We start from the raw sequence: 21685 nt of genomic DNA, 5'->3' as shown, positions 1-21685 counted from the left end.
CCTGTCGAAGCCTCCCTCATGACTGCTAGGGGTCCCACTCCTAGAAGCCCATGCCTGCTGGGCACCACCATTGTCCAGCCAGGCACCATGGACCCTGCTGGTGCCCTGGGTTCAGACCCTACCTGTGATATCAGAGTGGTTTGCTCAGTCATCTGGGATGACTTGGGGAGGCGGTTGCCTTGTCCTGTCTACAGTCCACTAAGAGGGGTGCTAGAGCAATCTACTTATGGCTCAATGTTTAAGAGTTTCTGGTAATATAATTCTTCCATGTCAGCCCCCACGCTGCAGAATTCAAAAAGATCACTTGAGCCCGAACCAGGAGAAGCCTCAAAGGCCCCGCCTGGAGACTAACTTTAGAACCGTCCTGCTTCTCCAACGACCCTGACATTCTTATCAGAGAAATTTCCTAGTGCCTGGCTGGGCTGCTTTTTCTCCTGGGATGTTCACTCTGGAAGGCTTAATGGCTCCTCTGAAAACAGTTCTCTGTTGAGCTTATCCCACTCATTCACTTGGACTTGAAGTAACATCCCCCCAACTATCACATGTCCCAGGGTCAAGAATAAAAGCAATGATTTAATTGCAACTTGCTTTTGCATTAAATAACAGCTTAGAATAAGCATACGGAGCTCGGCTTCTGCTGATACACACTGCTGAGTTCCTCTTCGTTCTTTTGTTCCCTGTCCTGGTGACCTGGCTCCTCTCACTGCAGATGACATGGCCAATGGGGGCAGTGTCCCCATATGCAGCCTTCTCAGAAAATATACACTAATGGCTTCTGGGGGATTTCCCAGATGCAAGTGTGCACAGAGTATACAGGGTCTGTAGTGTTCATTTCCCCTGAACGCTCCAGATGTGTCTGCCTGGTGTGAACAGCGTCACCTCTGACAGCTGCAGACCTCACCTGTCCGTAGGCTGCAGACGCTTGTCCACACTGCACAGCTGTGCTGCGTTATTTCAAGTCATGATTCTGTCTGCTCTCAGCTGGCCTGTGCTGGGCAGAAGTGGATGTTCCCAGCCTGCCTTGGTCCAGTCCAACAGAACCACATCTGTGTTGTTAACCATTCCCTCATAGGAACCAGTGTGCAAATACATTTTTAATAGCTTCCTGATCCTTCATCATCAAAATATGTTTTATTTAACCATTCTCTTACTGTCAAGCAAACATGTCATTTTCAAATTGTTTGCTTTTGTAAAGATTGCTTCAGTGAACATATTGTACATGAACCTTCGTGTCATTCAATATGAAAGGTACACAGTAATGATCAAACTGAATGACAAAGCAGACACTGTTTGAGTCTTGGCCATAATCTCCCAACCAAAAGAAAGTTGGAAGTGCCTGCTCTTCTTCTGGTAGCTGAGTTGTCTTAGAACTGAGTGTGGCCATGACACCACAATTCTCAGTCAGTTTCCCAAAAGACTGCAAGTCGTAAAAGGGATTCTTTGGGAGGAGACCAGCACATAAACGGAGTTCTTAAAAACTTAAGAAGGATGCATGTGTTCCAGAAATGCTCTTCGTAGGTCATCATTGGATACAGGAGTCAGCATATTCCAAGGACTTCCGATGAGAGGCTCACTTTCTTTTCTAATGTATTTTGTTATTTCAGGTGTCTGATTATTTAAATAAGTTTAATTAAATAAAATAAACTGCAGCCCATTTCATCAGACAGGATGACATCAACCTCGAAATGACTGGAAATTTCATCACAGAGTAACCTTGGGATATTTCTGAGGTTTGCTTCCTGCCCCCACGTTGTACCATCCAAATGCATTCTTAATTTCTCCAACAGAGGCGATAGTTTGTTTGCAATCACAATACCACCACTTTGCACATTATCTCATTTGATTCTCGGAACAATACTCTCAAGTACAAACAGCTATTTTTATTATCTCAGTTTATTAGAGGCAAGAAGCTCAGGCTCAATGATATTTAAATGGTTTCTGGTCCATTTCCCAGTTTCCAGGCAGGCCTCTGGCTAAAAATGGCCCCTGTCACCAAAGTATGCAAACCTAGCAGATCAGCTGTTCAAGCACGGGTTCACTCATGGGGGTTCTGGTCTTAGTCCCCTCCCCCCTGCCCCGCCCTTTGATACCTGAATATAGTATTCATGAGTCCTTCATATGTGCTGTTGGCTCTGTCATCCAAAAGGAAGAAGATTTTTTTGAGCCCAAATGACTTAAGAGAAGAAAAGGAGAGAGACCAGCTGGTTTAGGATCTAAGAGAGGCAGTGGAGTTGTGAATGTTACAAGAATTAGGAAATGATCACCAGATCCACTCTAGAAAGTGTCTGGCTCAAAGAAGACACACTGCCTGGTTTGTTTAAAACAAGCTTCTGGGATACGCAGGGGGTAGGGGTGGGGGGTGGGGGGGTCCTGTGATGGCTTTTACTTTTGTTCCCTCTACAAATCTCATTTCAGGTTTTCTATCCCACAAGCAATGTCTACAGGCAGCAAACTAGTTGCTGCAGCTGTCCTACAGTCACAGTTGAACTTGAATTATTTGCCAACCTTTAAAATCATTACTTAATATTACTTAATAATCTGGATTTTGGGAGCACCTGGGTGGCTCAGTTAAGAGTCCAACTCTTGGTTTTGGCTCAGGTCATGATCTCGTGATTTGTGGGATGGACCCCTGCCTCAGGCTCTGTGCTGACAGCATGGAGCCTGCTTGGGATTCTCTGTCTCCCTCTCTCTCTGCCCTCCACCACTCACGTGCACGCTCTCTCTCTCAAAATAAATAAATAACCTTAAAAATAATAATAATTTAGATTTTGATGTTTCTTGAAAAATCACAAGACTGGGCTGTGGTTGGCCAGCATTCCTGCGTGGCAGCAGCTGACGAGTGACTGACTGCCACTTTGAATGAGGTATGTGTATTGCCACCATCATCCCCCCCACATACCCCCCCACGCCCAGTGGCTGCTTCATTTTACCTCTCTGGCCTATGTAAATATTTAAGTCTGAAATTTGTGAAGGAAAGAATATGATCCTAAGGCATATAAGCACTGAATAGTGAACAAATCTATGATATCTGTTGAAAAAGAGGCCCAAATTTCTCACCCTTCTTTATCAGTCCTTAAGCATGTAGTTCCTAGAATGCTATGGTTAGTGGCAGGCACCTCAGCTTTGGAATCAGAGAGTGGGTTTGAGCCCTAGCTCCAGCATTCATGAGCTTTGTGATGTCAGGGGGGAAAATAAAAGTCATGGTTTAGATAGGATGGTTCCCCAAGTGGTATACAAGAATCCAAGGAATGGCAGGGGACCACTCTTTGGGGTACACATGGAGGAACAGGAGGCTGAGCTTCCTAGCTGAATCTCAGAGAAGGCCAGGATGTGAAAACATCAAATGCCACAGAGGATGTGAGACACAGGGCTAGAGACAAGAGAATTAATTGAAAGTCTGAATATGGAACAATTGGGCCTTCCTATCTCACCCCCTATCCCTAAAGCAAGGTCTCTATCACCCAGGAAAGGTACTATCAGATTCCACTCTTTTTTTTAATGTTTATTTTATTTTTGAGAGAGAGAGAGAGTGAGCGAGAGTGCACGTGTGAGCGGGGGAGGGGGAGGGGGAGGGGCAGAGAGAGAGGGAGACACAGAATCTGAAGCAGGCTCCAGGCTCCGAGCTGTCAGCACAGAGCCTGACATGGGGTTTGAACTAATGACCCTGAGATAAAGACCTGAGCTGATATCCAGTTGGACACTTAACTGACTGAGCCACCTAGGGGCCCCCAGATTCCACTCTTAAAAAAAAAAATTCAGTACCTCTGGAGGGAGAAAGTCAGCACATTGTAGGACTGTTGGGCATTTACATGAAGCCTTTACAAGTCCAGGCACACAGAACTAACCAGATTTTTGGAGCTTCACTCTTTTTTTTTTTTTAATTAATTAATTAATTTATTCTGAGAGAGAGAGCAAGTGGAAAGGGACAGACAGAGAGAGGGAGAGAGAGAACTCCAAGCAAGCTCAGGCCCACAGCGTGTGGCCTGATGTGGGGCTTGAACTCAGGAACCTGTGAGATCATGACCTGAGCTGAGATCAAGAGTCAGATGCTTAACCGACTGAGCCACCCAGGCACCCCGATGGAGCTTCATTCTTAATTAAGAATGGACAATGAAGAATCTCCAGACACTTCAGGAAAAGATTTTATAATGAAAGAGAGAAACTAATGGATGCTAGCTGAACCTGCTGTGGCAATCATTTCACGTATATGTAAATCAAACTGTCACACTGTATGCCTTAAACTTAAACAGTGATGTACATCAATTATTTCTTAATAAAACTGGGGGGGGGGGATGAAAGTAAATAGGAAAACACAAGAAGCTTGGAGGAAACAATCAATTATTTTAAGAAGAGAACCCAAATCAAAGCAAACTGAACAAAAAACCTCTGGTTAATATATTCAGAAAGACTCATGAAGCTATTTCGTCCACAAAAGAACAGAATGCTATGACAAAGAAAAAACAAGATGAGCTCTTACAAATTAAAAATATGCCTGTTACAGTTATAAAAGAATCAATAGAAAGTGTGAGAGTTAAATTATGGTACTCTCTGAAAGTAGAACCAAAAGACAGAGATTTTAAAAAGGTAAGGAAAAGGAAAGGAAAATAAATACAGGATGTCCAATATCCAATTAATAGTAGATTGAGAGAAAGAGAGCAAAGACAACCAAGGAGGAGGACAGTACCAAAGAAATACGACAGGGGAATTTTCCAGCACTGAATGCCACACATCTTTAGACAGAAAGGGCCCACTGAGTGGTAAACACAGAGTTTGAAACAAAAATCCACTTAGTCACATAATCTGATTTTAAACATCAAAGTTAAAGGGAACAGTTGGAAAACTTCCAGTATAAAAAAAAGGTCATCTATAAAGGAATGAAAATAAAACAGATTTCTCATGGGCAACCCTGGAGACTAGAAGGCAATAGTGTAACGCCTTCAGTATTCTGTAGGAAAATGATCTTCAATCTATGACGTTGTACTCAAACTATCAGCCTACTGTGGGTGCAGAATAAAGATCTTCTGGGACAAACAGGGCTCAGAAAATTAACCTCTCACACACCATTTCTTCAGAGGATACTTGAAAATATGCTACAGCAAAACAAAAACATAATCTAAGAAGGAAGAAGATATTGATCTTGGAAAATCTAGAATTGACCCAGAAAAGCCATTAAGGGAAATCCCATCATGTGAGCACTGCATGGAGATGGTGGGCCTCGGGGAGGGGGGGGGGGGCTTAAAAACTCAACAGAATTCCTGATTGGTTGAAGAAGCTGGGGGAAAAAAAGAGCAGTAATAAAGAAAAATGCAACAAGATAAAAGAAAGACAAATAGAAAACCCAAGAGGAAAAAACGTTGTACCACAAAAAGAAGAACAATCTTCATAAACATTTTGCCTCTTCAGAAAACAGTATTTATAGAGTCACAACAATGTAAATGCTGTTTAAATGCTATTCATGTTTTATGATAAGTCTGTGGGAGAATTAGTTACCAAGAAGAGAATGCAAATATTCTTATCCTTCAAATTGTATATGGCAGAGATTTGGAGGTAGACATGAAACAGAAGTATAGAGATGCTGTTACCTTCATCCTTTTTTCTGAGCAGTCAGGAGATAACTACCCTTAGTTGATGGAATAAGAAATAAAGGTACATTAATGTAACACAGAAAACCTATAGAAAAACAAAGTTATGTACCTATATAAAGAGGAGAGTGGGTGTGGGTGACAATGTGTTCAATCCTCATTTATCATGTAAGGACGAAAATACAGGAGCCATAAAACAATCAATAGTGATAAGAGCAAATTACTTAAAGGTATAGAGATGACACCAGAAGAAATATCAGAAAGAGATAAAAATGATTATTTCTGAGGACCAAGAAAAAGATGAGGTGGGGCAGAGATATTTTCACTATGTTTGTCTCCTCAGCCCCCCACCATCTTGCTTTCCTACCCACTCCCCACCCATTGCCTCCCTCTCTCCTTCATCTCTAGTTCTCTGGCCCCATCTTGTCTACTTATTCATTTAAAACCTTTGCTTGTTTGTTTGGTTGATTGGTTGGTTGGTTGGTTGGTTGGTTGGTTGGTTGGTTGGTTGGTTTAAAAAGTCAACTAGTACAAAAGGCATAATCTGACTCAAAGTCTCCATGAACATCCCATCCCAAACTAGAGTCTGCCAGCTGTCACATAAAACAGTCCCCATTTTCTCACAGAGTCTGTGGGGGCTTCAGGAAACATTCTGAGCTCTGCAGATAAAGTAATGAGGATGTGCAACAGGGTGAGGATGGCATGGGCAGGATGATGAGGTTGATGATGATGATTGTGATTCTGTAAGTCTGGCACAGAGCAAAAAATGTCTACTACCTTCTTTAGTTTTGTTAGTTTTTATTCCTGGGTGGCAACTGACTGCAAACTTGAGCAGCTTAACACAACATCCTTTTAGTATTTTACAGTTCTGTAGGTCAGAACTTGCCAGATCAAACAGGTTACCTGCTTAAGGTCTCATAAACTTGAAACTGAGGTGCAGGCCAGGTGGGGTTCCTAGCTGGGGGCTCTGGGAAAGAATCTCCTTCCTATTCACTTAGGGCAGAATTTAGGTCCTTGCAGGAGTAGGGCCGAGGGTCTTGTTTTCTCGTTGGTTTTTGGCAGAGGGTTGCTATAGCTCCTTGTGGCTGCTCTCAGGGCCTTTCCGTATGGTGCCCTCTATTTTAAAGCCAACATTGGGATATCTCTCTTGCATGGAAGTCTTTGCATGCTTCAAATCTCTGTGACTTCTGCTACCAGCTGGAGAAAACTCTCAGCTTTTCAAGTGCTCATATGATTAGGTTGGACTCACACAGATCATCCTAATCTTAAAGTCAACTAATTAGTAACTTTAATGACACCGGTAAAATCCTTTTGCTGTCTAACATGACATAATCCCAGGAGCAACACCCAAGGACAAAGACCACAGGGCCATTTTATGGTTCTACCACACTCCCCAGAAAATAGCTGTTATTTTTATATTTCATGTGTTTTATGATAAAAAATAACATAGAACAGTTCAAAGAGGAAGTTTCAAAAAAATGCACCCTAAATCTCACCAGAAATGACATTTGGAATGATCATCTCAACAGGTCCTTGTGCATAGAACCAGAGCAGCCAGATTGATAGACAACAGCGGGATTTTACTTTGCAAGTTGCTTTTTTTTTTTGAAAATATTTTATTTTGAAGTAATCTCTACACCCAATGCAGGGCTCAAACCCACAACCCTGAGATCAAGAGTTGCATGCTCCACCAACTGAGCCAGCCAGGCACCCCTGCAGATTACTTTTAAGTAAAATGATTAAAATTAATCTAGGGGCACCTGGCTGGCTCAGTCGGTTAAGCATCCACCTTCAGCTCAGGTCATGATCTCCTGGTTTGTGGGTTCAAGCCCCGCATTGGGCTCTGTGCTGACAGCTCAGAGCCTGGAGCCTGCTTCAGATTCTCCCCCTCTCTCTGCCCACATCCGCCGCTCATGCACTCTCTCTCTCTCAAAAATGAATAAACATTAAAAAATATAAAAAAAATAATCTAACAGAAAGAGAAATGGAAGTAAAATAAAAGCTGTTGAACTTGAATTAAATGTTTCGATACCACAAAAATTCTTACAATATCCCCTTTAAAGATAAGAAAAACTGAATATAAAAATCATCAAGAAGTTAGAATCCTGCTTGCCTAAAAAAGCTGCAGTCCATGCATTTTCTTAGAGTGATTATTTCCCTGCCATTCAAGATGAGTACATGTACATCCTTCCGGTCCTTCTGCTGCAACTTTCCCCTCATTTTTGTTAGGTATGTAATTACTTCTATAGCGTTTACATTTTGTTCTTCAACAATAAATTCCATGGCTGTTTCGTCTTAATTCTGTATTTAAAATGTTCAAAACTGATCTTCAGTATTTTTAAAAAATCCTTAATTCTTCTCTTGATTTACTTGGGTTCATCCAAAAGCTGACTGGATTTCAGTATAAAAGACTTTTTTCAAGAATGTGGAAACCCTGAGTCTCATGTTCGAGAAAGACTGGGAATAGCCTTTATGCTTAATGGACAACTTGGCAGAATATAAAATTTATGAATCATACCATCATGCTCCTAACATTTGTAGACCTTGTTTTATTGTCATTTAATATTAGGTGTGGCTTTTGCTTATTTTTATCTGCTATATTTCATTATTGATGACTCTGAACAAATTTTACCTTGACAGTGTGTGCTTTCTACCTGCTGACTCAATCTTCATTCCAATTAACTTCCTTCTGTTGTTCTGTTTGTTCTGGGCATTTCTTCAGGCATGCCAATTACTCATATACTGGATCTCCATTGCTTTTTTTCCATAACTATCACATTTTATAATTTTTAATGTTGTTTTCCATATTGTTCCATTATGTTTTTACTGGTGTCCATTCTATTTTTGGCTGATTCTGTTTTTAATATATTTTTTAATATTTATTTATTTATTTTGAGAGAGAGAGAGCAAGCAGGGGAGGGACAGACAGAGAGGGAGAGAAAAAATCCCAAGCAGGCCCCGCACCATCAGCACAGAGCCTGATGTGGGGATCGAACTCATGAAACGTGAGATCATGACCTGAGTCAAAGTCAGATGCTTAACTGACTAGGCCCCCCAGGCCCCCCAATTTTTGGCTGGTTCTAAAGTTGCTTTCCTCTCTTTCCTTTTTTGAGCTTTGCCACTTGGTTTCATTGTCTTTTATTGCTATATAATTCTTTATTTGTACCCCTGAACGTCCTCTTTGAGAATTTTTCCTGTAATTTTGTAATTTTTATAATATTATTTTGTAATTTTTTCCAGTGAGATAGGGCATTCTTTGTTAAAGAATAACATGGGAGGGGTGGAAGAAGAACGTTGAGGCACTTGGCAGCTTTCTTTGGTGTGTTTCCAAATCTGTCAATTTCTTCTCTATGAGAGAATGTCTCTTAGATTCTCAGGTTTGGGCACTGAGGGGGTTACTGAGGTCTCCAGCAAGCCTCTTTTGGGATAAAGCTCTCTGGATTACAATCTAGCAGTCACCTCTCCGTCCCTTACTCTCTCATCTCCGGGAGACTCCCTTGGCATAGAGGCCAGGTCACAGAAAAAAATGAGCATCCACCTGACTTCTCCTTGGCATTGGCCCTCCCTGCTATCATCCTTGTTCTTTGCAAGAACACTATTTCTCCTGTGAGGTCCTTGGATCTCGTTACTCAAGTCTAAATTTCAGTTATTTGGACGCCACTTCTACAATTTTTGCTTCATCTGAATATCACCTCTATTATAATCAATGTTCTTCTTTGAATCAATTCCCAATTATTACTTATTTAAAGAGGAGGCATATCACTATCAGAAATGAAAAGCCAGTATCATTTGTGATAAATAGGAAGTAACTATTAAGGCAAATGCTGAAACAGAACAATGATAGTATGTTGTACCTAGACACAGTTGTCTGCTGGAAGCTGAGTCTGAGGGCTGCATATTCCTGGTTAGAAAGAGGCATCATTACAAATTAGAAATAAGTTGAAGACCATTGGCCCCAAGCCAAGACTTTCTTCCTGATGTAATCACAAGTGGAAGAGAACTCAAAATAGCTTTTTCATTATGTTATTCGATATAATCAAATGCCTGTCTGTGCACCACCTAAACTTATTTCCTGTTCCCCAAGTAATATAAGGCCCCCTTGCCTTTGAGAAACCCCACTCTCATTCAAGGATCAATGATTTGGTCCCTTGGGACTGTAACACTAACATCTAAGAAAAGGTGTTTCCTGCTCAAGGCTGGAGACAGTGTATACTGGCTCTCAGCATTTTAACAATTTCAGTGCATATTTTACAGTATTTGGCAGGCAAACTTCATGGTTTGTGGTTTGAGGTTTTGAGAGTTTCCTTGTTTCATTAAAAATGGGGCTTTTTCTGTGTTTTTGCTTTGTTTTGTTTTTTGTTGCTTCCAGCAGATTTGGTGTGTGTGGGGGGGGTCTGGGGAGGTCGGAGGTAGAAATATCTTTACTATCTTTCACTGGATCTGTATGTGATGTGCATGCCTCTCTCCCACTGTGCACTAGTTGGCACAGTTCCACGCTGCCAGTGCTCAGACCAGATACTCCAACTCAGCCCAGCACTCCACATCTGCCACACTCAAGGATTTCTAAGCTTGTAGGTACTTATCTGGGATACCAGAAGGGAGAGTGTGAAATTGCCTTAATGCTTCCGTCCCCTTACAGAACTTCCTTCCCGTTTTGTGGACTCAAGGTGTGTGTGCCTTCCCAACACCCTTTTTGAGAACAGTGGCCATATGTCAGCTTTAGCAGTGGATAGGTGTCTTCAGAGAGTATGAACCTTACACCCCCTAACTGTTGGTCTCTGTATCCTGCAGTGACTCCCTTAAATTTGCTGCATCTATATCACACAGAGGAGGTTCTGACCAAGTGAAAGATGTTGACAACGTCACTTTTGACTTTTCGAAAGAAGTTCTTTCTTCTCTGAGTGTTTACCTGAGTGTTTTGATAGAGTCAGTTAGAGGGGGTCAAGATGTGGTAAGCCTCTGGTGTTCTCTAAATCTTATAAATCCAAAGGTGAGGAGCTTCCCTCTCACACTGCAGGAAAAATGAGATCATTAAGCCCTAATGGCTCACACCAAATGAGGTCCCCCTCCACTTTGCTTCCACCCTTCCACTCATGCTAAGGATAAGTGAAGCCACAGCATGGTGCCATAGACACAGGCCCGCAAGATAAAGGGGTGGTGTGCACAACTTTGGGTGCCCTCATTCTGGCACCAGAAGCCAGCAAGCCTTGTGAAAGGCAGTTTCTAAGGGGAACAAACATATTTTCAAGCTTTTTCTCTATTACTCTTCTGGGCCTTAGCAGAACCATGACACCTTCCCTTTCCCAGACAGACTTGCCCTGGCTACTTGCTCATCTCTCAAGGCCAGAAGGAACAGGGATATTTTGCTTAATTCCAGCAGCTACATCCAGCCCATCAACCATTGTCTCACATGCCTTCAACAACTTCCTCCGTGTATTTTAAGCCATCTTCTCACATCACTGTCTCGTTAATTAAGCCCCTCCCACACTTTTTTTTGGTGTTTTCAGCCACTGATTTATAATTTTCCTTTCTACCATACCTAGCATCATTATCGCCTATGAGAAGTTGTTGTTGTTTCAAAATTCCAGCATGTCCTTATTTATCTTCCTCTACTCTAATGGCTGTACATTACAAAACTGGTTCTACCTCACAATCCCTTGGGGACCTTTAAAAAACATCCCAAGGTTCAAGCCCCATTCTAGGTGCCAGCGATACTGAGATGGATGCCCAAGAGATCCGCAAGCCCACAAGCTAACCCATGCCTGCTTCCAGTCCCTCCTCCCTCTGTCCAGCCACAATGAAGGACTAGGTTTCACAATGAAGGACCTCCTACTCAAAGGCAAACCTCTCAGTGAGCTCAGGTTCCCAGCCTCACTCACTTTTTCAGAGATTCTCTTCATTGCTTCTCCTACCTCTGCCCCATCCACCTATCTCATGACCATTCAAACATGTTCCAGTATTTCTTATCTTAAAAGACAGTCAAATAGAAAATTACCATTAGACTATCACAGTCATAACTGTAATAGGCAAGACCCACCAATGGATGCTAAAATTAGTGGGCGAAAGTTTAAGGAGAAACCAGGTATTTGCATAGTCTACAAGTACCTCACACATTCTCCCGATACTTATTAATTACAATAGAAAAAATAACACCGTTAGAGTAGAGAGATCTGGCAAGTGCCACCTGAACCAAGTGTTCAAGGTTAACACCAAAAGTAATAAGAATATAAACTTCTTGTACCTCTGATATGGAGAGTTGACAAAGAGCACATCACGTCTGTGTTACTCTTGCCAAAAGATGCATAACTTCAATTGAATCATAATAAAACATCAGACAAACCCAAGTTGAAGGGCATTCTTCAAAATACTTGACCAGTGCTTTTCAAAAGAGTTGAGGTCGTTAAAGTCAAGGGAAAACTAAGAAACTGCTGCAGACTGGAGGAAACTAAGGAGCCAGGACAACTACATATAATGTAGGATCCTGAATTGGATACTGGCACAGAGAAAGGACATGGTTGTGTTCCAATAAAACTTTATTTATGGACATTGGAATTTATATTTCACATAATTTTTATGTGTCATGGTATACTCTTCTTTTTTAACCATTAAAAAAAATTAAATCATTTTTATGGAAAAAGTGGTGAAATGTGTAGAGTCTGTGATTTAGTAATGTTGTACCAATGTTAATTTCTCAGTGTTAATGATTGAACTATGGTATGTAACATATTAACATTAGAGGAAGCTGAGTGAAGGGTATGTGGAAACTCTGCACTGTTTTTGCAACTCTTTTGCAATTTAAGAATTTTTTGAAAATAAAAAGTAAAAAGCAAAACAAGAAAACCTCCCTGGGTCCCTCCAGCTAGGGCTTTCTCTTCTCTATTTTCCTTCAGGGTCAAACTCCTTGAAAAATATGTCCACACATGCTGTTTCTACCCCTTCACCTCCCATTTGCTCTACCAAAACCACTCTGGATATTGTCACCAATGGCACCCAAGTTGACAAATTCATGGGATCTTTCCAGACCTCATCTTATATGACCTCTTAGGGCATGTGACTCAGCTGACCGTTCCCTCCTTCTCGAAACACTTTGGCTTCCAAGAAGCTATGGGTTTTCCTTCTACACCTCCAGCTCTACCTTCTCATTCCAACATCTCACTGTTGAAATTCCTTAGACATCAGTCCTGGGCTCATCTTTTCTTCCTTCTGCACATTTTTGCCCCAGGTGATCTTATTCGTACCTCTGACCTCAAACACCATCTATCTGCCAGTGATTCCCAAATTTATATCTCTATCCTAGAACTCTCTGCAGAGCTCCAGGCTCATATATCCACATAGCTACCTAATACTGGACTTGGATGTCTCAAAATAAAACTTTTGATCTTCACTCTGGTATGTGTTCTTCCTTTAACTCACCCCTCTCATTAAATGATACCATCATCCCCTCCCATGCACCTAGTTGCTCATGTTAAAAACTTTGGTGTCATTTCAGGTACCCCATTTCCCTCACCCAACAAGTCCAATCCTTTATGAAATCCAAAATACATATCCAGAAACATTCCATTTTTTACTATATCTCCTGCACCCACTGTCATCTTCTGCCTATACGGTAGTGATAACTTCCCAACTGGTCTTTCTGTATCCCCTTTTGCTTCTTTCAGCCCAGGCTACGAACACTAACCACAGTGACCTTTTGGAAATAATATTCCATTATATCGTTCTCCTGTTTATATTCCTTCCATTGCTTTGGACTTCACACAGGAAAAACTCCAAAAATATTAATAAGGCTTACCACATACTTCGTGATTGGGTCTCCGTCTCCCTCTGTTAACTAATCTCTTGCTCACTGTGTTCGGGCCCCACCAGCTTTCTCTCAATCCCTAACATACATAGACTCTTCACCTGCCTCAGGACTTGGCATCTGTATCTTCCTAAAATTTCCTCCCACCCCGCCAACAATTCACTTGTGAAATAGTCAGGGTAGACTAGATTTTGCTTTGGTAGCAAACAACCCCAAGATCTTGGTAGCTTACGCCTAAGATTTATTTATTGCTTACATCACTTTGTATGTAGGTCAGGGAGGCTCTTCTTCAAGTGGAGACTCAAGGGTTCAGGGTTCTTATAAATTGTGGCACCCCATATTCGAAAGTTAGCCTTTGTAGTTGCTGTGGAAAGAGAAGAAAGTGTAGGTGATTATGTAGGGGGTCTCTGGCCAGGCCTGGAAATGGCACATATCATGTTTGCCCACACCCCGTTGGCCAGATCACAGTCACATGACCTGAGTCTAACTACAAAGGGGAAAAAAAGTAGTTTTCCTGTGTGTCCAGGAAGAGGAAATGAGATTGGTGAGCACCAGGCCAGTTTCTGCCACATCCTGGTTAAAAGCTACTCATCTTTAAAGAATCAGCTAAAATAATACTTCCTTATTAAGGCCTTCGAGCTCCTCCAGCCTAAATTAGGTTGATATATTTTATTGTAACAGCCTATAATTTTCCTTTATAGCATGATCACAATGGAAATTTTGCCTTTTGTTATGTGATTATTTAATATTTATTTCCTTTTCTAAACTGTAGGCTCTATGAGAGCAAGAAGGATTACATCTGTTTTGCTTCCACTGTTTCCAGCATCTATCACACTACTTGCTATATAATTGGCGTAAAAGTTGTTGAGTGAACAAATGAACAATTACACACAGTCATTCCCTGGCTCCAGCTAGCACACTACTTGTGGAGGAGAAAGGCAAGTAAGTAGGCAGTCATGGTTTAGTGGGATAAATGTTCCAGGCAGGTAAGCCCAGGTTGCTGAGGCAACCTGAATGGGCTGTCAAAAGCTTCTCCGCTTTCTCTTCCCTGACAGTCTAATCCAGGAGTCTGCAAACTATGGCCTGCAGGCCAAATCTAGTTTACTGACTGCTTTTTACAGCCCAAGAGCTAAGAATGGTTTTTACATTTTAAATTGTTGAAAAGAATTAAAAGAAGAAGAGTATATTGTGTCACATGAAAATTATGTGAAATTTAATTGCAACGTCCTTAAATACAGCTTTCTTGGAACATGGCCATATCCATTAGTTTACTTATTGTCTATGGCTGCTTTCACACTGCAATAGCAAAGTTGAGTAGTTGTGAAAGAGACCGCTTGGCCCTTTACAGAAAAGGTTTGCTAACCTCAGATCTAATCCATGCTGAGTTTAAAAAGTCACTTCTATGTGAGTTACATCCAAGAGGCCATCTTTAATCCTCCCCTTTTCCTATTCTCAGGTCCACTGCCAGAAATTAGGCCCCATAAATTCTGTGAAAATCAAAAAAGGGACACCTCACTAAAGGGGAGTCTACCACTCCACAGCAAATACAGGAAGAAATTGGCAATTACAGACTCCAATAAGTGAATAGTCAAGAGGAAATAATGGTCAATTACAGGATCCGCTAGGAAAAGACGTACATTGTATCTATAAGAAATTGACTGTCTCTACAACTCAGCCAATGAGAACCCATCATTACCCTGAACTCTTGCTTTTCTCCAATGGACTTTCCTTCAAAACAACCCCTGCCAACTTCCTCCTTTTCCACTAAAAAAACTCCTCTCCTTTGTTTGTTGGACTTGTCTATGATTTTTCCATAGCTTGCACCTCCCAAGTTGCAATTCTCTGATATTCCTAAATAAACCCATTTTGCTGGTAAAATAAATGGCTATTTTATTTTATTTTTTTTTTAGGTTAATGGTTCTATCTTTGCCACAGTATTCTTGCCCTGTTATTTTTCTTTTTCTCCAGTCCATCCTTCTCACTGTAACTGAAGCTAACTTCCAAGAGAACAGCTTTGGTATTATAACTACTCTTTGAGACTCCCCAGCCTGGACTACAGTGCAGTACGAAATCCGCACTGCTTAGGATGGTAGTCAAGGTTCTCCATTGTCTTTAAGCACCTTACCTTTTTTAGCTGTTTCTCTTAGGTCATACTTCCACCCAGTCTTATCAATCACTTAACCCACCCTTGCCTTCTCTACTTCCAGGCTGAACGTCACAGCTCATTTCTGCATGAAGTGTCTGCTGCTGGTATTTCTATCTAACCCATCCTTTAAGTTGGTTATCTCAAATTCCTTCTCGCCCTAAGAGCTTTCCCTGCTCCCCTACTGAGAATAATTATTGCCCTCTGTGCAATTCTCTAACAGTTTGTACCACTGGTTTGTTTCACTCTGCTTTATATTTCCTGTGTATATACGGATTGTTTCTCACGCTCTATTGAAAGCTGCTTAGGGGAAGGTATTGTATTCTGTTTTATTAATCTCTGTATCCTTTTGAGGACTTGGAGTATCTTGTACAAAATGGGAATGTCTATCCTTTGCAAAAGTCCTCACCGAGAGAGCTGGGATTGTTAATTTTTGCAATGTCTAATAACTACCTGCATTTACGCACAAATTCCACTTAACTTGTACAGGGCACACTAAGGCAAGTAACATCTTTTTTAAGACACGCTGTCTTTCAGCTAGGCACACGTCCGTGGATCGCTGCTGGACCCCTCAGGTGTATCCGCAAACACGTGTGTGAGAAGCTCTTCCCTCTAGGCCCCTCCTCTGTCCATTGTGATTGGCGGACCAAATGTTCCAATCAGCCCTCCCCGCCTCTTTCAGCAATAGCCAATCACAGACTCCAAGCGCCTCCTGACTACTAGACACTGTTTACTAACAGATCGAAGCTGGGGAATAAGGGGTGTGACAGTTCTGGGGAGGTGAGGGAAGGGAAGGTCCTGACTGCGCGTGCGCAACAGCGGAAATGGGCGGGGCAGGATCTCAGGTCTCACCAATCAGAGTGGTCGCGTTTCTCCCTCTCCTGCCTCCCCGCCAAGCAACAACAATTCGAGGAGCTGGGCGGGGCGGCCCCCGAAGCATCAGAGAGGATTGCCCAATGGGAGCCGGCGTTCACAGATGCGCGCGCCCTGTGCCCAATAAGCGATGGCGGCTAGAATGGCTTCTCTACCTTGCTGACTGTGGGCGGAGCGGCCAGGAGGAGGAGGCGGCGGTGCAGGGGGCGGTTTGGTTGCGCGGTACTAGCGGTGCCCGCCGAAGGGGGAGGAGGCGGTGGAGCGAGCCGTGCGGCCAGAGCGGGAAAGAGACTCGTCGCTGTGTCCGAGTTCTGGAGCCGCCGCATCCCGGCTCCCGGAGCTGCAGCGCGAGCCGTGAGGGGCCGGGCGTCCGTTGTCTCCCGGGTTCCCGCGTAGGACCCCGCGGGATCGGAAAAGGGAGAAGATGGAGGAGGGCGGCAGCGGCGGCGGCGCCGCGGGGACCAGCGGGGACGGCGGCGCCGGGGGAGAGCAGCTCCTCACTGTCAAGCACGAGCTGCGGACGGGTGAGCGACCCCGCCCTCTGGCGGCCGGGCCCGGCGCGGGGGCGCGCCCTGAGGGCACGCGGGTGCCCGCACGGGCCGGGGGCGCGGGGCCGGGCAGTGGGCGTGGGGGGCGGGCCCGGGGCGGGGCCTCGCGGGCGGGGCTGGAGCCCGGGGTCCCTGAAGGTGGGGGCGACCCTGAGGGGGGCGCGGGCCGAAAGTTTTCCCGAGCCCGGGAATGAGCGGCGGGCGCGGGGCATTGGGGCCGGCGGAGCGGCGGACTGCTGCCTGTTGGCACTCATCTCTGAGGATGTCTTCGCGCCCCCTTCCCTCACAGGTGACAGATCTGTCACTGCATCCTGTCCGGGGCGAAAGGTGCGCCTTCCTGAGTGTGGGGTGAACGACGGTGTGTTTGGGAGCCTGAGTCGCTTCTCCTCCCCTCCTGTCCTTCCCTAACGGTGGTCCCGGTGGGGGTTTGTGGAACCATCCCCTAAGCCCCGGGGTCCTGTACAGAGTAAAGGGTGGCTGTTCCCCGGGGTGTTTCACGAGTCCAGTGTCTTGTGAGGTAGATAGGGATCGCGGGCTTTCAGGATCTGAGTGCTTTTATTTGCAATTATCATAAAATACTATACTTGGCCTTGAAGTCTTTCAAAGGTCGCTTGCGAAGAAGGTTCTGTAAATTTAAAGCTCTAAGTAGAAGCGACTAACCAGCCTGGTTAAGCGCTCACGTTGTAATGTTCTAACATTTGAGATCACTTGAGTTGTCCCAAGCTTCATACTTGTGAGATTACTTTATTCGTTGTGTGGGTCCGAGTGGCTCATTTTGGAAAATGGTTATTTTGACTAATCACGACAGTTTGGGTTTAGATTTGTGGAGCCCGGTCTCGTATTAGAGATACTTTTTCATTTCTGGACAATACATTTTAATACATTTAACGAGCTCGTTATTACTATTAAATGTTCTCGTGAGCATTTATTAAGGTTTATGATTCAGTTTCTTTGGCATATAAAGATGTAGATACAGAGCTTATACAGCAGATATCAGGTGCATACCTGGTACACCTCGTTACCATTTTGAACAGACTGTAAAGCTAACATCTGTCACCTGTTCTTTTAGTTTTTGTTATTTCTAAGGAGATTGCTGGTTAGCATTCCACTGCGTACCAGTGTGGTGACTTAATTGAAGAGGGATGTCAAATGCATGTTTACTTATTTCAACATTTTTGAACTTTTTTTTTTTTTGTCATTGTGAATTTCTTATGTATCCTGAGCTAGTTACCCCAAATCTTTTTGAATTCCTAACATAACCTGTGTGGGTTTGGTTGGTTTGTTTTTTCTCTCTCAATTTAATAGACAACTTATGTTTTGAAAGAGCCATGAAGTCAGGTTTTTTTTTTTAGTAAACATTTATTCAGTATTAAAATCTGATTTGTGCCAGCAGGCTCAGTATCAGGTGCTTTCTGGTGTGGAGATTTTGAATTTCTTTCCTTCTTTCTTTTTTTTTTTTAAATCTTATGTAACAATTCACTGATTTATATATGTAGAATTGTGCTGTATCACAAGAGCTACATACACTCCTCAGCTGTTGGCCATGGTGCAACAAGCAGCTTTTTGCTAAGTGACCAGAGAGCAACCTATTTGTTATTAGCAGTAGACCAACTGCTCAGTTTCTGGGTTTTGCAAACAATGCTAGTTTTATAGAAAACAGTGAGTGCTGCTTTACTTCTCCTTCTCTGCTAACCCCGTGAATCATCACCTTCAAGTTTGCATTTTAGAAATTGTTCTGCTAGATGGTGAGATTATCCTGAATTCATTAGTACTGTTAACTGTCAAAGGAAATGAACAGTCATTTTGATTTACTGCTGAACACTGGAACAACTGACCGGATATAGTGGTCAAAAATAGTGTTGAAATATAACTTTGAAGATTTGCTCATCTATAGCCAACTGCATCCTTGTCAGCACATGATGCTATAATAGGCATCAAAGTAATTTGATCTGATGTGGTCCTTTGCTTCTCACAACGTGGACAAGCATTATAGCCATATCAAGTCAGCAGCTGGTGACTGTCCATTTGTGTCCAACACCATGTTGTATGCTGTAGAATGAATGAAAAGGCAATGACAGTCACATGGAAAGCGTTCCACTTGTGTAGACATGGGAGGTGTTCCAGTTGTGTAGATTGAGTGGCCTGGTATACGTGGACATGGGATCGGAAGACTTAATTCTGAATCCTAGCTCTGCCGCTTACTTGCTTGGGCAAGTCACTTCAACTCTTTCGAACTCACTTCTCTCATCTATGAAATGGGAGAATTGAATGAGACCCTGCTGAAAAAGTGCTAAGCAGTTTGCTTGGCACATGTGAGACACTCCGAAGATGTTGGTTGCATGTAAATCTGAAAATCATTTAATGATAGTATCTTTTCTTAAAGTGTGCAAATTAGTCCCATGTAACCAAGAAAATAAATCACTTATTTGGTGCTTAGCCTATGTCACATTGCTGGCTCTCCTCTTTTTCTGGGTATATTTTGCCTTCTGAAGTAGAGTGGAAACTCCCCATGATCCCTGCTACTGCTTAGCAGCCTGCGTGTATCACTTCAGTAACATTTAACACACAGCGCTGTAATAATGGATTTACTTGTCTGTGCTAGACTGTAGGGTTCTTGAGGGCAGACACCATGTCCTTTGTCCATTTTCAGCCCCTGGTGTATGGTATGGACTCAAGTATTTGTTGAATGAATTCATTGAGTAGATGAGAATCCAGGACCAAGCAACAACCAATAGTTGATTGTATTTCCCAGTATCTTGTAAATGTTAAGTGGTTGATAAATTGATGGCATTAATTATAAACACTGAAGAATGGAGTAAATGATTGCTTGAATCAGTTAAGCATTTCTTGTCACTTTCTGTTTTCTAGGCTAAATGGCACTGGTGATACCAAAAATGATAAGCAAATGTTTTGCGCTCTGATAGGGGAGGAGACCATGTGGACCAGTAATTAGGATATATTGTCATAATCACAACAACAGAGGGATATACAGAGTATAAAAGCAGCAAAGAAAAGGTTAGGACCTTTAGGCTTCAAATAATCAAATCTCTCTGTTGAACAGCAACAACAACAAAAAAAGAGGGAGGGATTATTGGAAGGATATTGGATTACTTTACTCACTCATTTATTCAATAAATATTTCATTACCTCTTACGTCCTGAGTGCTGGTTTAGATGGTGGGGTTACAAGATAGATATGGTCTTGCCATTGGAAGGGCAGAGTTGCGTCAAAAATCCCTTGAGCCAGAGACATATGTTGTTTGTACTCTCTCCATCTTGAATATTTGCTTGTTTCTTAGAAAAAAAAGCTTTTTTTAAATGTTTATATATTTTTGAGAAAGAGAGAGAGAGAGAGAGAGAGAGAGAGAGCATGAGTGGGGGAGGGGGCAGAGAGAGGAGACACAGAATCTGAAACAGGCTCCAGGCTCTGAGTCGTCAGCACACAGCTAGATGCAGGGCTTAAACTCACAAACTGTGAGACCATGACCAGAGCTGAGGTTGGACACTTAACCGACTGAGCCATCCAGGCACCCCAAATCTTTGCTTGTTTTTATGTGAAGGCTTCCTTCTTATCCATTGCTGTCTACCTTTTCCCACACAGGAAAGATCATTGTTGGGGCGCCTGGGTGGCGCAGTCGGTTAAGCGTCCGACTTCAGCTCAGGTCACGATCTCGCGGTCCTTGAGTTCGAGCCCCGCGTCGGGCTCTGGGCTGATGGCTCAGAGCCTGGAGCCTGTTTCCGATTCTGTGTCTCCCTCTCTCTCTGCCCCTCCCCCGTTCATGCTCTGTCTCTCTCTGTCTCAAAAATAAATAAACGTTATAAAAAAAAAAATTAAAAAAAAAAAGAAAGATCATTGTTGCTGACAGACCCCAAGTTTTACATCCTACAGCCGTCGGTATTGGAGAGATACTGCCTTTTTCACAATTTCAGGAATAAAAATTTCAGGGAAGGACCTTATTGACCTGGCTTTGGTCAGATGCCCACTTTCAGATCATTCAGTGAAGGCCAGGGAATGGGATCATGATTGACTAACATGACAGCTACTGTAGTGAACATGTGGATGGGGGTGAAACCAAACTCTTAGAAGAGGAAGGGTTGCGGGGAAGACATTTCTTCAGATGTCCTGCATTAAGAGAGAGAGCCCAACACTAAAGAGAGGGTCAAGGAAGGGATATTAGTTACCTATTGCCGTGTCACAAATTACCCCAAAACTTAGTGGCTTAAAACAACATGATTTCAGTGAGTCAGAGATCTAGGAGTTGCTTAGCTTGATGGTTCTGACTCAAGATCTCTCATGAGATTGTAGTCAAGATGTTGACCAGGACTGCAGTCACCTGAAGACTTGTCTGGGACTGTAGGGTCCTCTTCTAAGGCATCTCTCTCTCATGTTGGCAGGATGCCTCACTTCCTTGCCATGGGGACCTCTCCATACTGCTATTTGAATGTCCTTATGATATGACAGCTGGCTTCCCCAGAACAAGCAATTGGAGAAAAAGAACAAGGTGGAGGCAGCAGTATTTATTAAACAGAGTTTTTGAAATATAATTTATATACCATAAAATGCACTTGTTTTAATTGTACAATTTAGTGAATTTTAGTATATTTATAGAGTTCTGCAACCATCATCACAATCTAATTTTAGAACATTTCCATCGCCCTGAAAAGAAACATCTTGCCCATTTTTATCAGCCACTCCGCATTTTCACCACCCATTCCCAACCCTAGGCAACTGCTAATTCTAC

The 21685-nt window shown here is 42.8% G+C and overlaps 1 protein-coding gene and 1 long non-coding RNA gene across 10 annotated transcripts in view; one reads left to right on the top strand and one right to left on the bottom strand.

Annotated features, from left to right (window-relative positions):
- LOC128316102 (uncharacterized) overlaps positions 1–16691 on the bottom strand; it is a 45790-nt gene extending 29099 nt beyond the window's left edge. The window contains exons 1-2 of the long non-coding RNA XR_008299611.1: positions 16552–16691; positions 13637–13744 (exon numbers count right to left, since the gene is read on the bottom strand). This is a non-coding gene — a long non-coding RNA (uncharacterized LOC128316102). The remainder of the gene's footprint in view (positions 1–13636; positions 13745–16551) is intronic.
- A 95-nt stretch (positions 16692–16786) lies between these two features.
- Positions 16787–21685, top strand: part of RPS6KA5 (ribosomal protein S6 kinase A5) — a 178643-nt gene continuing 173744 nt past the window's right edge. For 6 of the 9 annotated variants that reach the window (XR_003422700.2, XR_003422699.2, XM_027066424.2 and 3 more), the window contains exon 1: positions 16787–16920. Coding sequence is in view for 4 of the 9 variants with exons in the window: in XM_027066424.2 (XP_026922225.1) it covers positions 16821–16920 (100 nt within the window). In the remaining 5 variants the exon portion in view is untranslated. Of the gene's footprint in view, positions 16921–17055; positions 17272–21685 lie in introns of those variants that run through there. The other 3 variants (XM_053224832.1, XM_053224835.1, XM_027066422.2) reach the window with 3 other exon arrangements.

The sequence above is a fragment of the Acinonyx jubatus genome, chromosome B3 (genome assembly GCF_027475565.1).
Source record: "Acinonyx jubatus isolate Ajub_Pintada_27869175 chromosome B3, VMU_Ajub_asm_v1.0, whole genome shotgun sequence".
In the NCBI taxonomy this organism is placed as follows: Eukaryota; Metazoa; Chordata; class Mammalia; order Carnivora; family Felidae; genus Acinonyx; species Acinonyx jubatus.
Note: the sequence above shows the minus strand (reverse complement) of the source record. Positions and strands in the feature narration are given on the sequence as shown.